This window comes from Lissotriton helveticus, chromosome 3_1, assembly GCF_964261635.1.
Source record: "Lissotriton helveticus chromosome 3_1, aLisHel1.1, whole genome shotgun sequence".
NCBI lineage: Eukaryota > Metazoa > Chordata > Amphibia > Caudata > Salamandridae > Lissotriton > Lissotriton helveticus.
The window spans coordinates 1,657,855,583-1,657,875,905 of record NC_136061.1 but is presented as its reverse complement, the minus strand read 5'-3'; the positions used below and the strand labels follow the sequence as shown (position 1 = coordinate 1,657,875,905).

At 40.9% G+C, this 20,323-nt stretch overlaps 1 protein-coding gene across 2 annotated transcripts in view; it reads right to left on the bottom strand.

Moving 5' to 3' along the window:
* Positions 1-4,536: 4,536 nt before the first annotated feature.
* Positions 4,537-20,323, bottom strand: part of HEG1 (heart development protein with EGF like domains 1) — a 219,447-nt gene continuing 203,660 nt past the window's right edge. The window contains exons 12-13 of one of the 2 annotated variants that reach the window (XM_078682440.1): positions 14,295-14,469; positions 4,537-4,813 (exon numbers count right to left, since the gene is read on the bottom strand). In XM_078682440.1, the coding sequence (XP_078538566.1) occupies positions 4,670-4,813; positions 14,295-14,469 (319 nt within the window). In that variant the 3' untranslated portion in view covers positions 4,537-4,669. The remainder of the gene's footprint in view (positions 4,814-14,294; positions 14,470-20,323) is intronic. The other variant, XM_078682441.1, reaches the window with a different exon arrangement.

The following is a 20,323-nucleotide window of genomic DNA, read 5'->3' as shown; positions in this document are numbered from 1 at the left end:
TCTTCTCATTATCTGGATACAATGTAAATATACATCTAAATTAAGCATGTTCAATGTAGGTCTTAGAGTGCCAGATTATGAAAGAAATTCAGGAGATCAACATAAAATAAGATTACATTCATTGAGTTTGAATGGAACTCTTTCAGTAAGTGGTAATCCTAAAAATCTGGCACAGATCGGTCCCTCATGTACATACTGCAGAGACCACCCATCTAAATATTAAGCTTTTTAAAGTTCGGAAGGATCACCGTTGTACAGAGAACCTAATTAATTTATTTGTAAACAACAAGTAATCAAAAATGGTTCATTTTGGTATTAATACAATACTTACATTTGGGCATTCACTTCATATGATTAAAAAAACATATTAATTGTAACAGCATAACCAATGACATGATATATCAAAGAATGAAATAGTATTCCATGGAGAAAACAGTATTTGGAAAATATATTGTGCGCACTTTAATTTTTTTAGCATGTATCGAAATATACATTTAAATGAGTGCACAAGTGCTCACATCGTGAAACAATATGAAAGACTAGGGGCCAAATTTATCAACGTTTTGTGTGGGCTTTGCAACACACAAGGTGATGTGTAGGACGATGCAAAACCTAGATTCAGATTTACCAAGCCACGCAAAGCCGCCCTGCGTGGCCCTATTTGACTTGGTAAATCTGCTGTAAAGGCATGGCGGGGCAAGTCATTGCCTTGGTGACATTGCATGGTGGGGGCATTACATGGGTGGAGTGTGGATGTTCCCATGTATTCTGACACATTCCTATATTTGCCAACACTGGTAGACCATTCTGCAGCACACTTAGAAAGAGGGAAAAGCCTCTGAGGATTGTTTTTGAGCAGGAAGGTGCCACTTCCTGCCCCAAAACAATCCTGCCTACAAAGCAGGCACCCTTTCACCACAGCACAAGGGTGCCTGCATTGGCGCAAGGCATGACATTGTGTGCCAGCGCTAGGAGATGACAGGGATGCATCATATAATGGTAAATATGGTGCATTCCTGCCCTCTCCATTTTCACGCATCGCAGTGCAGCTATGTGTCTTGCTGTCTGCCGCAGGGTCTGGTCTACTACCATATCCTTCTTTCTTTAAATCATTTTTGGATGTCCATATCCAAAATGGCATTTGCTAATCAAGGGAGATATTTTTCATCCTAGTGCTGCTGACTCAAGTAAGCATCACTTGGCAATGCTGGATCATGGCTCTGTATTCTGCCAGCCCCTTCGCCCATCCTCAATAAGCGATCAAGTTCAACTGTGCACTGCCAATATCCATGGGCAGCAGGGGTTGGCCGCAAGGCCTAGTCTCCTGACAGGCCCTACACCCAACCCACTGTGTGTAGCCAGCCCCTTCGGTGCAAATCCTTTGCTCATACACAGTAAGAATAGCCACGAGGCCAGGACTTTGGCCAGGCTCTGTGCCCAACCCTCTGCACGTCCTGCGCAATGGGTGATGGCTGATGGGTCTTGATTGCAAACAAATCCTTCTTCCCTTCTTTAACACTTTTTTGGATACATGGATCCAAAATTGGAATTACATTTTCAAGTCAAGCTTCCCTGTTGCTTGGTGGAACCCCACCCCTCCAACACACAAATGGTCCCATGGCTTAGGTTGTGCTCACATTGCCCCTTATTTACACTTTCAATTTTGTTTCAGGACTCGTGGCCCAAATCCCGGAGACCTGTAATGGCTGCCAGAGCATTTCTCAGATATTACTCTAAACATAGGTCTTAAATACAGTGAACATTTTCACCTCAATGTATCTGACCCTGGGATGCAATTTGTTTGCCCAATTAAATTATTCAAATGAGCCTAGAATTAACTGATCTCTTCCGAGACCCTGTCTGGATCTATTCAAGCTATTTCTTTTTCTCATGCTTCGAAATTTACATCCTGATGAAGACTTGTAAATAACTGATTGAAACCCTGTCAACACCATGACAATAGGAATATGAATTTGTTATCTAAATTAGGCCAGTGGTTTAGGCACAATCAAACTGGCCTAATCCCTTCCTCCTTACTCTTTTCTTTCGCATTGGCTCTCTGTGTATATACACATGTTTAGTCTTTTGTAGTGTTTCAATGGGTTAGCACTTGATCACTCAGCACTCAAACACATTTATGTTATAATGTTTTTGGTAAAATTTGAACACAGCAAAATATATTTTTCAAAATATTTGACTGCAAATCAAACTATTTCATCCCCTGATCATTTAAATCATTGGTTGTGCTATTACAATTAATATGTAACATGAATTATATGAAATGAATGTACACATGCAATTTTCTTATCTAGGACACAGTGAACCATTTTTGTTTACATATTAAATGTAACCCTCATTGATGAAGGTTATAGGGTCTCTCGGTTTTCTTTCTAAACTAGCAAATGTTTGGCATTGCTGACAATGTGGTTGGGAAACATTAAATGTTGCCATCTAGTCTGTAGAATCAGCTTTCTTGGTTCTTGTACTGCATGTATTTGTGAATCTATCCATCACAGACTGAAACAATCTTGAAAAAATAAATAATACACATCTACTAAAGATATTTCACAGAGCACATACAAAATAACGTTTTTAGTAGCACATTAAATTAAGTTCCTACACCTACTTAATTGTGTTGTGTGCTTGGTATAGAATTATTGTATATTGCCATATAGAACTTCTGAGTCATAGCTGATGTCAACTAAGGTGAAAGTGATTTGAACATGAACTTTGGAATTATTTTGTTTAAAATATGCCTCTTCTAAATGTATGAACTAACTGAAACATGCCAGCCCAAGAATAATTGGGAAAAATGAACTTAGAACACAAACTAACAACGCGTAGTCTTCGCACGCTGATGAGATCAGAGTTTAGCACTATAAACTGCCTGCAATTAATCTGAAGCAAGTAACAAACTCATGAATATTAAGACTTTGTAGTCAGATCTAGGACAATAGACAGCCGGGATTATGAATGTCATAAATACAGGATTTGAAAACTGTTCAAGGAGAGTAGACAAGTTAATAAAAATCTAAGTGGTATTTCCTACAAATACTTCATCATTCTTGAAACCTTACAAAATCTGTCCGGTAAGCGCATTCTGCGGTCATAGGCTCATTCACAACATTCGTCTGTAGTATGAGTAGATAGCTGACTGCACACATCAGTGGATAGCGCACATTCGATGCAGTATATGAGAATTGATTATGTGTAGCTTCAACACGCAATGCTCAATTATTCTCAAAGATTAAACCCAGGGTCACGTTTGTGGCACAGCCACATCCTTTGAGTTGAAGACTTGCGTTATGTTTCTGATACACATAGCACTGTAGCTACAGATAACCTTAATAACATTTGATGTGCTTCCCAGAGCACAAAAGTGTTGAATAACGTTGAAACTTCAACATAGTGATATCACTGTTAAATTAATACATTGCATTTTGTACCATTTCTAATGATGTGTAAAAAGGCAGTGCCTGCTCCCTCGTATGCCGAACTCAACACACTACTAAAAAGGTTGTCACTTTTTAACTTTGCTTCCACATTCTTCAAATATTTGCTGGAAGTGCAAGTTGTAGAAGTGGTGAAAAAAGAATAGGAACCACAATGGACAGAGGAACTAAGTGACACTGTCCTGCACCGAGACTCCAGGAAGAGGTGAGGTTTCCTCCCGGGGTATAATGTAATTTACTGGCACTGCCACAATACCACAGATTCCAATGCTCTGGAGCAAAGCTTTTGTCATTCAGCTTTACTCAATGTCCTCACATATATAATTAGGAGGGAGAAATGAAATGCATGCCTACATGTCTGCATGTTTTATAAATAGAGCGAGTCCTTCATCAATTTTCATTCTTGACCCTCACAATAATGTTGTGAATGTTTTCTATGTTGTGTCTAGATAGATTTTTTTCACATTATGGCTTAATTACTGAGTGCTGGGGTGCACTTAAAGTTATGACTGGAATTCAGCTTCTGCCACTAAGAATTTGTTTTACCCATTGTAAGCTGAAAAGTGCAGTGTGAACTTGCTGCAAGTCTTCTCTCTTTAGTGTACTGCGCGATGCTCATAAATGTACGTTATTTCAAAGCAGGCCAAAGAGAGGCTTTGTTCTTATAGCAACCTGTGCATTTCTCAGAGACATCCCTACCATCCAAAAACTCAGAGACGCCAAGGGGAACCTGGATACAGACATCACATTTTTCACTTTGCACAAACAACATCTTCACCTTTTTGGACGTTTGGATGAAAACTAAACAATTGGGACGTGAAACAGTAGTACTTTGCACACTTTGAAATTCAGTGATGTGTCCCAAATGGCCCTCTTTGGAAAGTTCCACTTTAGATGGACATGTTCAGAGCCTTTTCTTGAATAGCAGTTGGTGCCTGGTAATGTGAGTTCCACAAACATCTGTATGCCAAAAGAGAACGTTCTTGTCATCACTCAGACCCAAAGTCAATTGTCTTTCTGCATAATCCTTCATTTTTCATCTCACCAAGCATTCCATCCAATTTCCTGAAATTGAGATGCTCCATTTTCATGTTTCTCAGAGTTCAATATCTCTCCTGCGGGTGACGCAACTGTTAGAATGTGTTAAGAGCTGCTTATGGGTGGAATGTTGTACCTTACCATTTGGCACAAAGGAATTATTTTTTGTTCCAGTGTTGTTAAAAGTAGTCTCTCCGTCTGCTGTCTTCATTGAGGAATGTGGGGTTATACTGGCCAGGGTAGATACAGGAATGTCGCGATCCTGGAACTCCACTGTAAGGATAAAGTCCATTTCGTTCAAGTTCAGCGTTTCTTAACCCAGGCTGTTTGATAGAGCAAAGATAAAATGACAGTCATTACTTCTAATGTTTTTTCAAAGTCAATATCATTGTTGATGTTATTGCTAATATAATTATTGTTGCTATGCATAATGTCTCCTGTACCTGGATGTTAGCAGAAAGAGGCACAGATTTATGAGGTGCAATTCCTTGTTAAGGCAGTTGTAAAAACTTTTTTTATAACTTTAACATTAATGTAACAAAATATTTAAATTTGCTTGGCTTTTCTAAACTGTAACCACGGCAAGAGAATGAAAAATCTTTATCTGAAAACCCATCCCACTTCTCTTTAAGGATACTTATGTATTGCAATTGTAGAGTTCACAAACCACCGGGGGAAGTGTTCACAAACAATTGGGGAAACCACAATTACATCAAAAGATGCTTAGACTAACTGATTATTCATGAAATGTAAAGCAACACATTGGGAGAATGCTGGATCAACTTTCAATTAATTGAATCCAGGTTTATTAGATTGTCAGCCATGTTGTTGGAAAAGATTACTCCTGGCATTGAATTTCTGCTAACGTAGAGAACATTGGTTTCCCTTTGAAGGAAAATGGATCTACAAGACTGCTTGCATCACCCACAAAGCCCTTCACACTCATAACCCAACTTTCTAGATGCCAATCTCTCGAAAGCAGGAAGAGTCAGGACTCTGAGGAACTCCAACTCACTTCTTCTCATTCCTCCCAAACTGAAAAAGAAATCATCCCAGACACGCTCATTCTCTGGAAACGCACCTAGAATCTGGAACTAACTCCCTAGAGATCTCTGCTGCAATCCCTCTTTTTCATGTTTCAAATGGGACCTTAAATACCTACTCCTTAACAACGTCTTTAACATGCACACAAACTGAGCAATATTATGTGGAAGAAAAATGATTTCCAACAGTAAGGCCACCTTTTAGAATTCCTTGCAGTTATAAATCTATTCATGTTCACCTGTAAGTCTGATTTGCTTTACACATGAGTTTGTGAATGGGGCCCACAATGTTTTGATAAGTCATTATAAGAGACCACAATATTGTATCTTGGTAAGTGTATGAGCTGGATGTCCATTGGTTATTTCTGCTGATTTCCCAGCTTCGATTGGAGGCCATTTAATAGTGAACATGCTCTCTACAAATGAGCATTCTATAGCACACTGCATTTAGATTCTTGTGGAAATGTGCCTTAAAAAACCACATACACACCACCCACTTAAAAATGGTAGAGGGTGGAAAAAAGAGGGCGAGGCACCGTTCTCTTGTCATTCTTGCTATGACTAGTTCTGGAATCACTCATTTACAATCTCAGTTGTTTAATAACCCTGTGATGATGGGGGGGGGGGGGTATTGGTCACTGACACGACTCATGGCCAGTACTCCTTCTCTGAAAATCATGACAACTTAACTGATCTGAGGCAACTTGATGGGAGCAGTGGTAACCACCAAACCCCACGACTCTATCTGTGTCCTTCCTCCATCAGACATTTAGAGACAGCGTTTCTCTGGTAACATCTTTTTCATGTGCCACACCATGCCTTTCTCTCTGTGGTCTAAACAGGACAATCAGGCCTTCATGTAGATTCTGAAAGACAGGCTTTTCCTGTATGGACACACCTTCAGTTTTTAAAGTTCAGCATTCCAGCATATGTAGCACCAAAAGGTCTTTAGGTGGTAGACATACAGTACATAAGTTTGAAGAGTACAACCTAAATGAAAAGCAAGCACTCTGGTGTTGAATTTAGCTTCTGCATTTGGCAGTACCTGATAGCTTTGTGGCATAGGGATCATAGGAGATCAATCTCAGAAGTACATCTAGCACAATGGACCAAAATGTGCATTTGCATACGTTTTAGTTTTGTTTATAGCTACATGCAGGATCAGCAGAAGTGGAGCAGCACTAGCTGATTGCACAAATAAAGAATGGGGAGAACATGTATATTTCTGGGTCTGCTGTCAACAGCTGTTCCCCATGACTTGCGGCTGGGCTTATCGGTGGTGGAGGTAGTGCTGGGGAGGGGAAAGCATATACCCATCATCTTGTATGAACACTTGTTCATCTCCCTTATCCTCCTTCACTGGTCCCCCTTGGCTTTATTTTCCTGCTCACATATAACCAGCTGGCTGTACTCACAGCACTTCCAATTGTTTGAAGCCCAGGCTCACAGGCACCCTTCGCACTTGCGCTGTGGATTGCAAACCTCTCGTCCATGTAGTGACGTGAAGTATATTGTAGGTGAGTGTGAAGTTGTGCCTTTCTGCGGGCTTGTACTATGTCACCCCTAAACTGCCTCCATGGAACATGTGCCCTGGTTATTTGTGGGTTGCACACTGTTAATATTTTAAAAGTGACCTTTCAGTCTACAGATTTTGGGAAAATTTAAGTGAAAATTGTGCCACAGAGTAAACTGGTTGATCCCATTTTTCCACACTTTTCTTTGGCGGGGGAGGGGTTAAATCCTACCAAACCTCCTTTAAGGTAGATGGGGATACTCCCTCCAATCTGGTATTGTGTGATATCCATGTAGAAAGCGGATTGTTCTATTAGTGGAAGTGGGCAGTGTCTGGAAGAAGTGGGTAATGCTAGTGGTGTAATTGGGTGCCAGCCTAAATTTGGGCACCTGCACTTATCTTTTTAAACCAATAAGCACTGTACATGTCCTTTTTTGTGAAGGCCTAGGAACTACGTTTAATAATCACTTTTCCAGAGATCTTGCTGATTCCTGGCCAACATTGGCCCTGCATGTCTTAGCAACATAGCAGCCAGGTGCTCTGTTATGTCCAGGCACAGTTCAGAGAGAGCCATGAAACTCCATTAGTACTCCGTTTAAGAGACACCGATGACTGCCTATGAGTCAGATTTACTTTGAAATGTATCTGTAGTATGTCCAGGCAAACACAGATCTTGGAACTTCAGAGTGACATTATATTCACGTCTATGTTGAAGAATTCTGTAATTTCAGCTCCTCTGTGAACAACGTTCAGTAACAAAATGCAGTCTTGCTTCTATGTCTATAGTACATCTCAGTTCTTGCTTTTGAAAGCCTGATCACCTTGTCAGTTATAAGCAGGAGAAGATGCACAGCCATTGCTGTCTTGTGTGATCCTACGTGTGTGCTCGGATGAATTAGCTCACAAGAGTATGAGTGTACGAGAGAAACAGAAAGTGGGAAAGAGTGTGTGTGAAAAAGAGAAGCGCGGCCAGGAGGAGATTAGGGTGTGTGAGTACAAGCAAGTGTCTATGGGAAGGGTAAGTCAGAAGAGGATATGGGAGGCAATGGAGAATGTGAGAGAGGAGGATGCAAGGGAAGAAAGTCTTAGTGAGACAGCAGAGTATGTGTTAAAAAGAGAAGAGGAGGATGCAGGAGGGAAAGGGGAATGGGTGTGAAAATAATGTGAGGCTACAGGTGAGAAAGGACGTTGAAAGAGAAAAATATAAGTGGAGGGTGATGAACAGTAATGTGTGAAAGAAGTAACCTGAAGGAAAGTGACAAGTGAGGGAGCATGTAGGGTGTCAGGATGGAGAGAGATGAGGAGGGTGAGGAAGTACAGGGTGTGGAAATGTTGTGTGTGGGGAGAGAATGGGGGATGGATGATAAATAAAGGTTCTAGGGAGAAGAGGTGGGAGAAAGAGGATGAAGCCTGAGATCCCAGAGAGGGCAGTGCAGGTTCTTGGTAAAAGAATACCAGGTAGATGACATGGGTGTGTCACCTAGAGTGCAATGCCATATTGTCTCTACAAACAACAAATGTGGCATTACTGTTAAACATTGTGGTATAAAACATTTGCCTTAACCCAGGTGAGGCAACCATCTTTGGAGTTGTGGATACTACGAAGCGTGCATGAAGGTTTGGCCAGCAGTCTTCAGCCAGCCAAACCAATATGCAAACTTAGCATTTCTCCAACCGGATTTGTTGCACAGCCGGGTGGAGAAAAGTCCCAGACAGGGTGTGAGCAGCAAGCCAGGCCACTCAGACCAATCCCAGGGCTACTCTCATGCTGGGAATTATTTTCCCAGCATTGAGAAAAGCACTGGGATTGGCATCTGGGAGCCTGCGCAGTGTGCATCTCTTAAGGATCGGGATAGGAGCAAGACGGAGCAGACGCAGCATCAGGTAAGTCGCAATTTATTTATTTTTAACTGTTTTTGTTTGTTTTTTCTTAATGTACTATCCATCCCCCTTACGCCCACCGCCCTATCACATCACATTGGGAGCAGCCACCACTGCCTCCATTCCAATCTGCACTAAGCATCCTTATACCAGTCCCTGAGACATCTACAGAGTTGAAGATATGGCTTTAGACATCCACAGAGTTCTCACAATGTCCCTCCGTTTTAACATCCATCCTTCATTGAGACCTTCTACAAACTCTAGGAATACACCTTTCACAAGTGAATATGGCTCCGCAAAGCCAAATGAATTGCAGCACAAACACATGATTCACCCACCTACAACTCACTGCAGACAACCAACTGGTATGTAATTCTTCCAGTACAGTCATTAATGCACGCAAGCAAAAGAAGACATACCGAGAAACAAGCCTCCATATCTTCATGCAGATTGAGCGAGAACCCCAATACATTACATACACAACAGCATACCCTCAATGTGACCTGCAACATTTAAATACTAGTGATCTTATATTACTGAATGCACTGAGCTGGGGAGTGTACTGTTAATGAACAAGTTTAGCTCTCATATCAGATGGCGGGTGAAACGTAATGCAAGTTGCGTCTGCACATTAGAGTCCTGGTATGACCTGCTGACCAGGACATTGATCGTCTGCCAAGACACAAGGATGAGTGCTTGGGAAAAGATCCTCAACTGAGGAAATGATATAAAAATTGTAACTATCTATCTTGTGAGATGTATGTGAACAGGAAATGTCATGAAAATGTAATAAATTAAGTGGGAAGGGTTTACTAAACAAAGAATTGGTTAAGAATTGTGTAATGACCACATGAGGTGATGATAACTACCCTGCTCCGGCCCAATCACAGTTCAGGATTCACAGACATTTGCAACCTTTGAGGGTGGGACATGCAAAATTAAAGGGTATAATTTGAGCGACTTAAGGTTAAGATAGAGAGCTGTTGCTGCTAAGAAGAGTAGTTGATGCTGAGTGAGGAGTAGGTGAGAACTGCTACTGAGAAAAACAGACTGGGAAGATTCAATACTGAAAGGCAGCCTGATTAGATTGAAGATTTGCGGAAGAATATCGAGGCGGGAGAGAGGGTAAGAGAGGGATGTGCTCCAGTGTTTCAGGTTCTAGAGAAGTGTAGTAAGTATAAACCTATCCTGCACCTGTGGTACAGTCTTTGTCTCCTGACTTTATCAAGTGACCTCCACTAGCCCTTCTGGCCAGGTGTTGGGTTTCCCATTCCACTAATAGGTAAATAGAATTCTGTCGTGAATTTAGATTTTCATTGCAAAGTATAGATACTATGTCCGTTTGTCTCTTTATCTATCACTCCTAATGCGTTGGAATTGTTGAATGCATTTGTTTATGTTATTTGATAAATTAATTTTTCTCTCCCATGAAAGTTGATGGAGTTTGCACTGTGAATCTGTACAAATGAGCGTTCAGTTTGATTGAATTAGTAGATAAAATCTATTGAATCTTACCTGGAGTCTGTGATTATTTTTTACTGTGAAGTTATAAGATAAATTAGTGAATTTGTTATTATTACCTTCAACTATGCAACTAATGGTCCTTTGACCAAAGGAAGAGTGTTGATCTGTGAAGATTAGTTAGGCATAGACTAATTCAGATCAAAGAAAATAAAACTTGACCCCCAGCAAAACAGGAAATCTAAATGTGTATATGGGCCCATTGTAAGTGATACGTTGATGCGTGAAACGTTTATCCTGGCCTTTCACTGGATCACCCTCAATGTGACCTGCAACATTGAAATACTGGCTGACCTTATATGACTGAATGCACTGAGCTGGGGACTGTACTATTAATGAACAAATTTAGCTCTCATATCAGAACTTTGCTCAAAACATTGTCCTTTCCTGTAACATTAGAGAGAGATGGTAACTTCAGAGGCTGGATTGTACACTGTCGTGGCCCCTTGTTAGAACTGTTGTAGGATTCATTGACCTGCCACAGTATCAGCAGACCCTTAACATCCTTTCTGCTCAAGGCTGTTCAGGTGATGGCGGCCCAAGGCAAGTCAGGCTCAGAGATCCAGGCCCTGCGGTCAATCCATGCTGCCGAAGGCCATTGGTAGTGGAGTTGAGCCTGCAGCAATGGGTTTAGCACAGGGCCTGGCTTACCAAATGCAACGCTTATAACTTGAGTAATAATTATACCAATGATTAACAACACGCAAAGTAATTAATGCATACTTAAACCAATAAATAATAATTCATTCATAGTCATCTCTTTCATAGTGTTAAGGGTAATGGCATATGTGGCTCAACTTTAAGGTTATTTACATTTGTAACATCAAGGGTGAGGTTATGAGCATTGCATTTGATGCAAGAGTTATGGTTCGCATGGCTACTGTCTGAGTTACAGATTGCATAACTAACCCTAACTTGCGAAGTTCATAGGTCTTCAATTTAATTTGTTACAATAACTCCACATTATTTATTACAACGATAACACTGATCTGTATTTTATATATATATATGAATTTTAAGGTTCTCTTAAACATATATTAAGGTGTTCTAACCAAACCTAACCATAACTTAACTTTAACCTTTTCTGTTTTAGTGTGCTACAGAAACCATAACTCATGCTGCCCTGCCATTCATTGCATCACTGATGACATCTCAAATGACATCAAGATGACTTCACATTTTTATGCCACAACCTGATACACCCATGTTCTCATTCAAAAGGGAAGTAAATATTAAGGATTTATTACTAAAGGGCAGCCCCCCACAAACTCCCCACATCCATTCTTACATCACAATTAGGACTCCTTCGCATGACAGGACATTATAAATGTGGGAACTGCACAGCCTTTACATATTGCTGAGCCACTAAAAAATGTGTACATTGTGAAGCTAAATTTGTTTTGAGAACTTTCACTAATTGTAATTCCCATGAAGTGGTCTACGCTATTTGGTGTCCTTGTGACATGATCTACATAGGACACACACCACCAAAAAATGAGGAGTCGCGTGACCGGGAGCTACCGATTCAAGTTCTGGAACTGCCTGTGCCCAGCTTGTTTTTACAGTTGACCATGTTTTTTGTTGCAGTTAAGCTGAGGAATGCATATATGCTCCCTATGGTTGTCATCGCAATCCTATGAAAGGCTTCACTACATCGGAACGTTAGATATGTATCACCTGAACTGATTTGTGTCACTATATTCAATGTGCCATTGTCAGATTTTACATGGAAATACTTAATAAAAGTGCTTAAAAAAAACAAAAAAAGTCAGAGATCTCGTGCTGCAAGATAGGAGCTGGATCAGGTGCAACATCATAGGGGCGCCACTGGTTGAACACTTCAAACATTACAACACACCATAGAGGATATACGATGGTGAGTGATCGAATAGATAACACCTGATCCTAGAGGGGAAACACAAAACATATTCTGATGAAAAAAGAACTGAAGTGGATTGACCATGTTGACTATATCTAAGAGACTGAACAACCTCGAGCATTGGAGACAGGCAGAACTTTTCTTAAAACTGTAACCCTCCTGCAATTGAATTCACCATCTAACATGGATCTATATTTTCAATTTTAGGACCTTAGCAAAATACGATGTTCGGTGTCTTATTGTTGTGAAACTGTAGATCTAAAGATGTATATTGTATAACCAGATGTCAAAATGCAGGTTGTATTCCTACAAGGTTAAATATATTTCCGGAAAGAATTTCAGCATCAATGTTATTGTTCTATCATTTACAATGTGCCAGCCCATTTTTCAAGTCACCCACACGGTAATACCCAGCCGTTTTGACTCTCAGCAGGGAGTTCGTTCTCCCCTTTTTTCACTTGGGCAGGGAGTTTCTCTTTTCTGGCAACACGTGCACGCCATGCGTAGCACTATCTATTTATATAAGGCGAGCACAGTTGCGCTTTGACTGTGTGCTCATATTCAGCGCCTGACAGCTGCTATGCTGTTGTAAGTATTTTGTTCCACTTAATGGCAATATTTTTTCATATTTTCGACTTGATTTTTATTGATTCTGAGTCCTGATGGCCTACTTTGACATATTTTATTGTCCTCTGCAGATATGAAGAAATAAGCAGGTGAGATGTTTCTGCTTTAATACTTATGCATATGATCATGATCAGGTCTCTCTTACTTGAGAGTGTATTTTAATGGTGTTTATCTATTGGGGATGTTTTTTTCAGGGACCTCTCGATTCACTCCCTACCTGTCCTGCCTTTGGCCTTCTATCCTTAGATTTAATGGTGTTATATCCATGCATTGTGTGGTTGACTAATAGACACTGTGGTGTGCCTTTTTCACATAGAGTAATCTCTTTATGAGTACCCGCCACACGGCTTGCTCTGGGTTTTTAAGATAACCACCAATGTATGTTTATCTGTTTTTCAGATCTGCAAATGTATTCTGTTCAATACCAGATTTTTGTTCTACATAAAAGTGACCTTACGTAGGGGGTAAGATTGCCTCAGCCTATGGATTTTCTGGCTTATTAGGTTTATAATGATTTCCAAGAGACTATAAGTATTTCATATCAGTTCTATTATTTACTCGTTTTTCTATTATTTGATATTTGTAAGTGTCTACTAATTTGGCCCTGATAAAGACTCCGTCAAAATTTGATACTTAGGGGTTGAAACGTCGACGTATATGTGTTGACTTTAAGGAATGTTTTCTACGGGTGCAACTTATATAGTCAATTTGTACTTAAGCTCCCTATTACTAAAACTTACACAATTTAAGTCAACAATTGTTTGGTTTATTTATCACTGCGCACTACAGGTCACTATCTTTCACCATTCACCAACACTGTGACATCCACAAGGAGCACCTACTGTTATTTTGTTTGTTTTTCAAAACGTGTTTGTAAGATTCTATCATTGTATACATGTTCTGTAAATGCCCAATGCTTACACAGGCTTTGTGAATTTTCATATATATGGGTATCTGTTAAACAGCTGGTCTTTTACAAACTTTGATTTAGTTCCAGACCACTTCAGCACAATTGCCTAGGAAGCAGAGGCTATTAGCTTCCCCTGAGGGAAACATTATTTATGTTAGTATCACACTGATGACATTGTAAATGACATCAAGATTACATCAACCTGATATCTCAGATTATATTATTGATGACATCACATGTGACATCACAAGTTTGAGGTGTAGAAGAAGGTTCAGTCTCAATTATATTTTCTCTTAGTTGTTGGACAGGTCAGTATTCATGTTGAGCTTGCACGTGTGCAAAATAGGCCTTTTCCTGTGTGAATTTGAAGATAATTCCTGACGAGCAAATATTGTTACAATGCTGGTGATAGAGGGAAGTGGGCACTTACTGAATAATACACATCTGTCATCTGCAGCAGGTTCTTGGTGCTCCCATTCTCTTGCATTTCTATGGCCTCCCTTCCCCACTCCGACGAACGAGAAGTCTTGGGGTACTCGGCATATGGGGACATTTGAAAATCTCCACTTTTGAAGATAAGTTTACTGATATCATTCTTGTTTTTTCTGCAAAAAAATTGTAAAATTGTTACAAAATGGGAAACACTCTATTTCTTGTGTGCTAACTGGTTTTGTCTTGAAGCCTCCCGTCTGTACGAGCAGGAGAGTGATGCTGGCTTTTATGGGGGTGGGAGTGTTGTTTGGTCTCTCCCTTCACGATGAATCACATGTCCTACTATTACCAGTTTCTGTCTCCTAAAGGGTTCATTTATGAGTAGAGTAACATCAAAGGAGTTGATTCAGAAAGGTATAAACTAAACTATGTTATACCAAAATTATGCCTATGCGAACAAAGTTTATAAATTATTGGAGTATACTGTAATAGTCCTGTGACTAGTAAAATAGATGCATTTCATTATGTACACATGGATCTGAATGATATTATGGTACAGTGGGGCTGTATTACTATTTCCTTAACCATACAAATTTGAAGACTACAAAAATTGTGGTCATTTGTTTTTTTTACCCATTATATGTTTCCTGTTACAAATTATTTTTGGTGGACATTGTATCATTCTTACACTTTCTGAACTTCTTACACCAGATCCATCAGTTGTAATGTATGTGCATATGCAAGTGAAGAAAGTGCATGCTTTCATTGGTACTTAGTGGGTGCACACAGATGTGTACTGAATTTCCTTGGCTACTCCTCTGGCATGTCCTAGGGTAAACCCACTTTAACTGTCCAGACATTGTAGGTAGCTCGAACACAAATGACAAGAAATCCCTATTGCCCTGGAAGTGACCACATTGGTAGGAACGCATCGGTCCCAGTTCAACCATAACTCCTAGTAAACTCCGTCTTAGGGTGGTTTAGAGGTTCTATGGCATGGGGAATGCAGTCTTAAGCAGATGCCCACCCAATGTGAGACACAGGCAGCAGCATCGCAGGCAGAAATATAATTTATTCAAGTAAATTAAGCCTACTCAGTTTTGCAAATCATATGGAATGTACCTGCATCACAGTTTTTCTCTGTTACAAATCTACTTCATTCTCACCTTCTTAACTTGAACCTCCTTTCATGAAATGTGCTACCTGACTGCACTTTTTCTTTCCAAGTTACCACATTAGCATCAGAGTTCGGTGTCTGCATAGATCAGTGCATCGTGTCAGTTGGCCCTATTCCAGAGTTCCGTCCTGGAAGACAAGCTGCTGTGGAGGGCGTGGCCTTCTACGAAAATCTTATCTCCACCCAGGGAACTGGGATTTGTGGTATGTGTAACTCCTCTTCGGAGGCGAACCAAAACCCTTGCTTTTGCTCTTGGTAGAAACTTGGCGCCAGCAAGCAAAAACAAAATAGTACTGAAGCAAAAGGCTGACTAAAATAGTCCTTAGGCAAAAGGCTACCTTATAAATGGCTAACTAAAATAGTCCTGAGGCAAAAGGCTACCTTATAAATGGCTAACTAAAATAGTCCTGAGGCAAAAGGCTACCTTATAAATGGCTAACTTTTCATAATGAAAGTTGAGAAGTGCATTTCATTTTTCAGATTAATCTTAAACAAACAGCGATATAAGTATGGTAATCATTACTGTTATTAGCACTGCAGCTGAATAAAAAATACCCCATAAATTACAAAAGTGAAAAAAATGTATACAATACGAATCGCCCTAAATATAGGAATGTCTGACAGCATAGCTTAATACATACTGGCATAGTCCTTGAACATGTGTTTATGGCGACAATATTAAGGGCCTCTTTTACAAGTCCCTGCACCGCCGGAACGTCACGATTAATGACGCTCCTGCCGCGCACATTGCAGTGCCATATCTACAAGGCCACTTAAAGCCACCCTGCTTGGCTTTTCATGGCCTTGTAAATATGGTGTGTAGCACTACAGTGAAAGTCGCTGCGTTGCTCAAACTGCAGTGGGGAGATGTACCTTGGGCGTTATGGTAGGTATCAGTTGCGGCTGGCGAGCAAGTAGAGTGGTGGGGCAGGGTAGCGGCTAGGGGGACGATGGACGAAGGGGAGATGGGGGAGGGAAGGGAAATGGATAACAAACATTTTTTTTAAATTAAATAAAAAAGAACTGTCGTAAAAACACTCTTTTCCGTGTCCTCACTGCAGCATAGGCTCCCAGCCTCCCCTGCGGCCAATCCGGACGCTGCTTTCATGTTTGAACGCAACAGTCAGAATTGGATTAAGCGCGGAAAATTTGCACGCCCAGAGAGACTGGGAGCTGGTGCTTTGCTGTCTCCAACTCAGCAATGCAGCAGGATTGGAGACAGCCCAGTGAGCATGTGGGTTTGGCCGGCCTGAGATGGTCGGCCAAACCCACGTGCGCACTGATAGCAGTACTGCCCACCACCAGTAGTGGTCGGCAGTAGGGGTTTCTGTAGGGCGGTGACGTGGGCAGGGGGAGGGGCAGGGTGGGGGGTAGTAATGTATGGATTACGGAGTTTTACAGGTAAGTAAACATTTAAATAAATAAAACTAATTTAGTTGCGCGCACTGCATCACATTTGGTGATGCAGTGCTGTTGTATCCCAGCATCCATATTGTGGATGTTACCTAGTGATGGTTACCATGCCATCTTAGAATGTTCTGAGCAGTTGATGCAGATGCAGACATGCCTAGAGGTTGCTCCATGTAACTTAAATAAATACTTATTCATCCTAATCCACAAGTCTACTTTGTAATAAGTGCCTGCATCGAAATTCGTTTTATTTATTTAAATGTTTACTTACCTGTAAAACTCCGTAATCCATACATTACTACCCCCCACCCTGCCCCTCCCGCTACCCACGTCACCGCCCTACAGAAACACCTACTGCCGACCGCTACTGCCCACCACTCCCTCTCCTGACTGCTGAGCGATGACCCCGACCCGAGGACACAGCATATAGAAGTTGAAAAATAAAATAATAATAATCATGTTTTATTTTCGTTTTATTTTTCAACTTTTGAGGGTGGGAGAGGGGTGATACTCCTCCGCCATAGCGGAGGAGCCGCCACTGGTGGGTATTCCCATGACATTTGACACATTCCCTTATTCGCAACGTTCTGTAAACCTGGGAATGTGTCAAAAGCCTATGCCTTCCTAGGGGAGGCGTAGAGGAGGCACAACGAGGAGAAATAACCTTATTTCTCCTAGTTTTCTCCTCTTTCTATATGTGCTGCATTCAGGAGCACACATAGAAGGAGGAAATCACCTCTATTGATAGTATTTGTGCAGGAAGGTGTCTATTCCTGCACAAAAGCAATTAATGCCACAACACAGAAATCCTTGTACCTTGGTGCAAGGGTGCCTGCATTGGTTCATGGCAGCCAATTGAGTGCCAGCGCAGGGAAAGAGGACAAAAATGCACCATATCTGATAGATAAAGCACATACCTGCCCTTTTCTGTTGCCATGGGACAGCTCAGCAGGAAGGCTTACGGCGCCGTCCTGAGGCAAAATATTGTAAATGAGGCCCTTTGTATGTTAACCATGAAGATATCACATTTTTTGAAGTACCATTATGAGGTTGTTTTTTATCATTCGTAGCAACATGCTTATTGGAAAAGAACAGTCGGTCCAAGAACAGTGTGCCACATATTTTCATTGAGATGTTTGTTATCGCTAATATACATATTGCCCTATGTAGTGTCTTCCCCAGTCCTGGAGCATGTAAATGAACTAAACCACACATGGAGCTGATTCACATATGTCTTTATTCTCCAACATACAATTACACACTGCATGATAAAGTCATACTTTCGATAACCACACCTTAACACCTCCCAGCATATTACGTAGTTCCTGTTCAGAATCCCCCCAGAACCGCAAGGTCCCAGCGCACATATCATCAGTAGACTACATCTCCCCCTGTGTTAAACTAAAAGTGGCAGCCATCATTAAGAAATCACATTTTTTCAATTAGTCGGCGAGGCACCTGCACTTGTCTGCCAGCTCGGGTAATTAGAGATCAAAAAAGTCCACCCTAATCGGGTAACGGTGGAACAGGCTCAGGCGATCGAGTGAGGCCTGTGAATGGGGTCCCCTCATAAGAAGTCTCAGGAACTGGCACCTGTTGAGGTAGATGTTCAAAATGTGATGTGTACCGTGTGATGTACTTTCCGGGATGATGTTCTGTCTCCATGTGTCCTTTGCATGCTATAACCTGCAACGGGTCAGTGTCAAATGGAGTTACTGTTTTTGTTTCTGTCTCTGTTTACCAGAATCTAGTCTCCTTAGTCAAAGTCTGTTTCCTGGATATGCCGGCACACATCAGCATATGTTTTATTTTGCTTTTTTGAACAGCATTGGTGATTTGAACCTTGTCCGCTTTCACTGACCGATCTGATGCCCATTGAGGCAACATAGGGCCCGATTCACAGAATGAACTTAAGACTCAATCCTAAACATACTACTATTTTGGTATTCACAGAATGCACTTACTACTTTTGGCATTCACAGAATGCACTTACTACTTTTGGTATTCACAGAATGAACTTACTACTTTTGGTATTCACAGAAGTTAGGATTTTGTCTTAAGTTTGTCTTAAGACAAACTTAAGACAGACTTAAGACAGACTTAAGACAAACTTAAGACAGACTTAAGACAACATCCTAACTTCTGTGAATACCAAAAGTTGTAAGTTCATTCTGTGAATACCAAAAGTAGTAAGTGCATTCTGTGAATGCCAAAAGTAGTAAGTGCATTCTGTGAATACCAAAATAGTAGTAAGTTTAGGATTGAGTCTTAAGTTCATTCTGTGAATCGGGCCCTTTGTTCTGATGTCTCTCCCAAACAGCATATTGGTTGGACTGTCACCGGTCGTGGAGTGAGGAGTTGATTGATAGACCCGTAAGGCACCTACTTTCGCTTGGTTCCTTCCATCGACATTAAATCATCCTCTTGAGGGTGTCCAACAATGGCTTAGCAACATCATTGGCTTGGGGCCAGAAAGGTATACTCTTTTGATGTTTTACATTGAGTCGGCCACAGATTTCTTTGAACTCTTTGCTATTGAATGGTGAGCCATTGTCAGATTTGAGGACTTCAGGAATTCCCCACGTTTCAAAGATGTCATCAAGTCATTCTATAATTTTGTCATGGGTTGTCGAAGCAATTTTGGGGTGCCACTGGGCAACAGGTGAATGTCCTTGTTAATGTGCAACTGCACGTTCATGTTTTTTAGTCATCTCAAACCTTTAAACAACAACAGAAACTGGTTGATGATTTCAGAATGAGCACGGATGTTGCAATTGAGGGGTATCAATCCGATAGCAGAGTGGCAAAGCTGAGCAAAAAGACATTTGACGCAGTGCCTTGTTGGGCGAGAAGGGTCGCTTGCACTGGGATTGTTTATGCCAAATGGTTGATGTGAATGATCCTTTGTAATGGTTTGGAAGCTGCCCAAGTTTATACCTTCGTGTTTAACAGAGTGAGTCTTGGCACTGGGGACAGGCTGTTAAATGTTTCCACTGGTATGAGATTAATTAACGCACCACTGCCTATAATGAAGATTATTGGGTAACCGTTCACTTTCAATGTGATTTAGAAACAGTGTCCAAATGAGGTTTGTTTGGTGTGTTTTCTTGGACTTTCTTTCTTCTTTACAGGTGGCTAATCACACATGTGCATGCCGGTCTTCAGTAGATATCTTCAGTGCACATCTGTTTTTTTCATCGGTGCTTGATAAGGACGTTACGGAACCTTTGGATGAAGACCGACTTTGCTTGGTTTCTACTTGTCATAGCTTTTTTGCTTTATGGGCATGGCTGGAGTGCTTCTGGAACATTCTGGCATCCATCTTTCCTTTCTGCAGTGACACACTTGATTTCTATCTAGCTTGGTACACTGTTATGAAGTGGTTCTCTTTCCCATAGCCTTTGCAAATTTGTGATTTGGTAGGACTTTTATCTCATGGG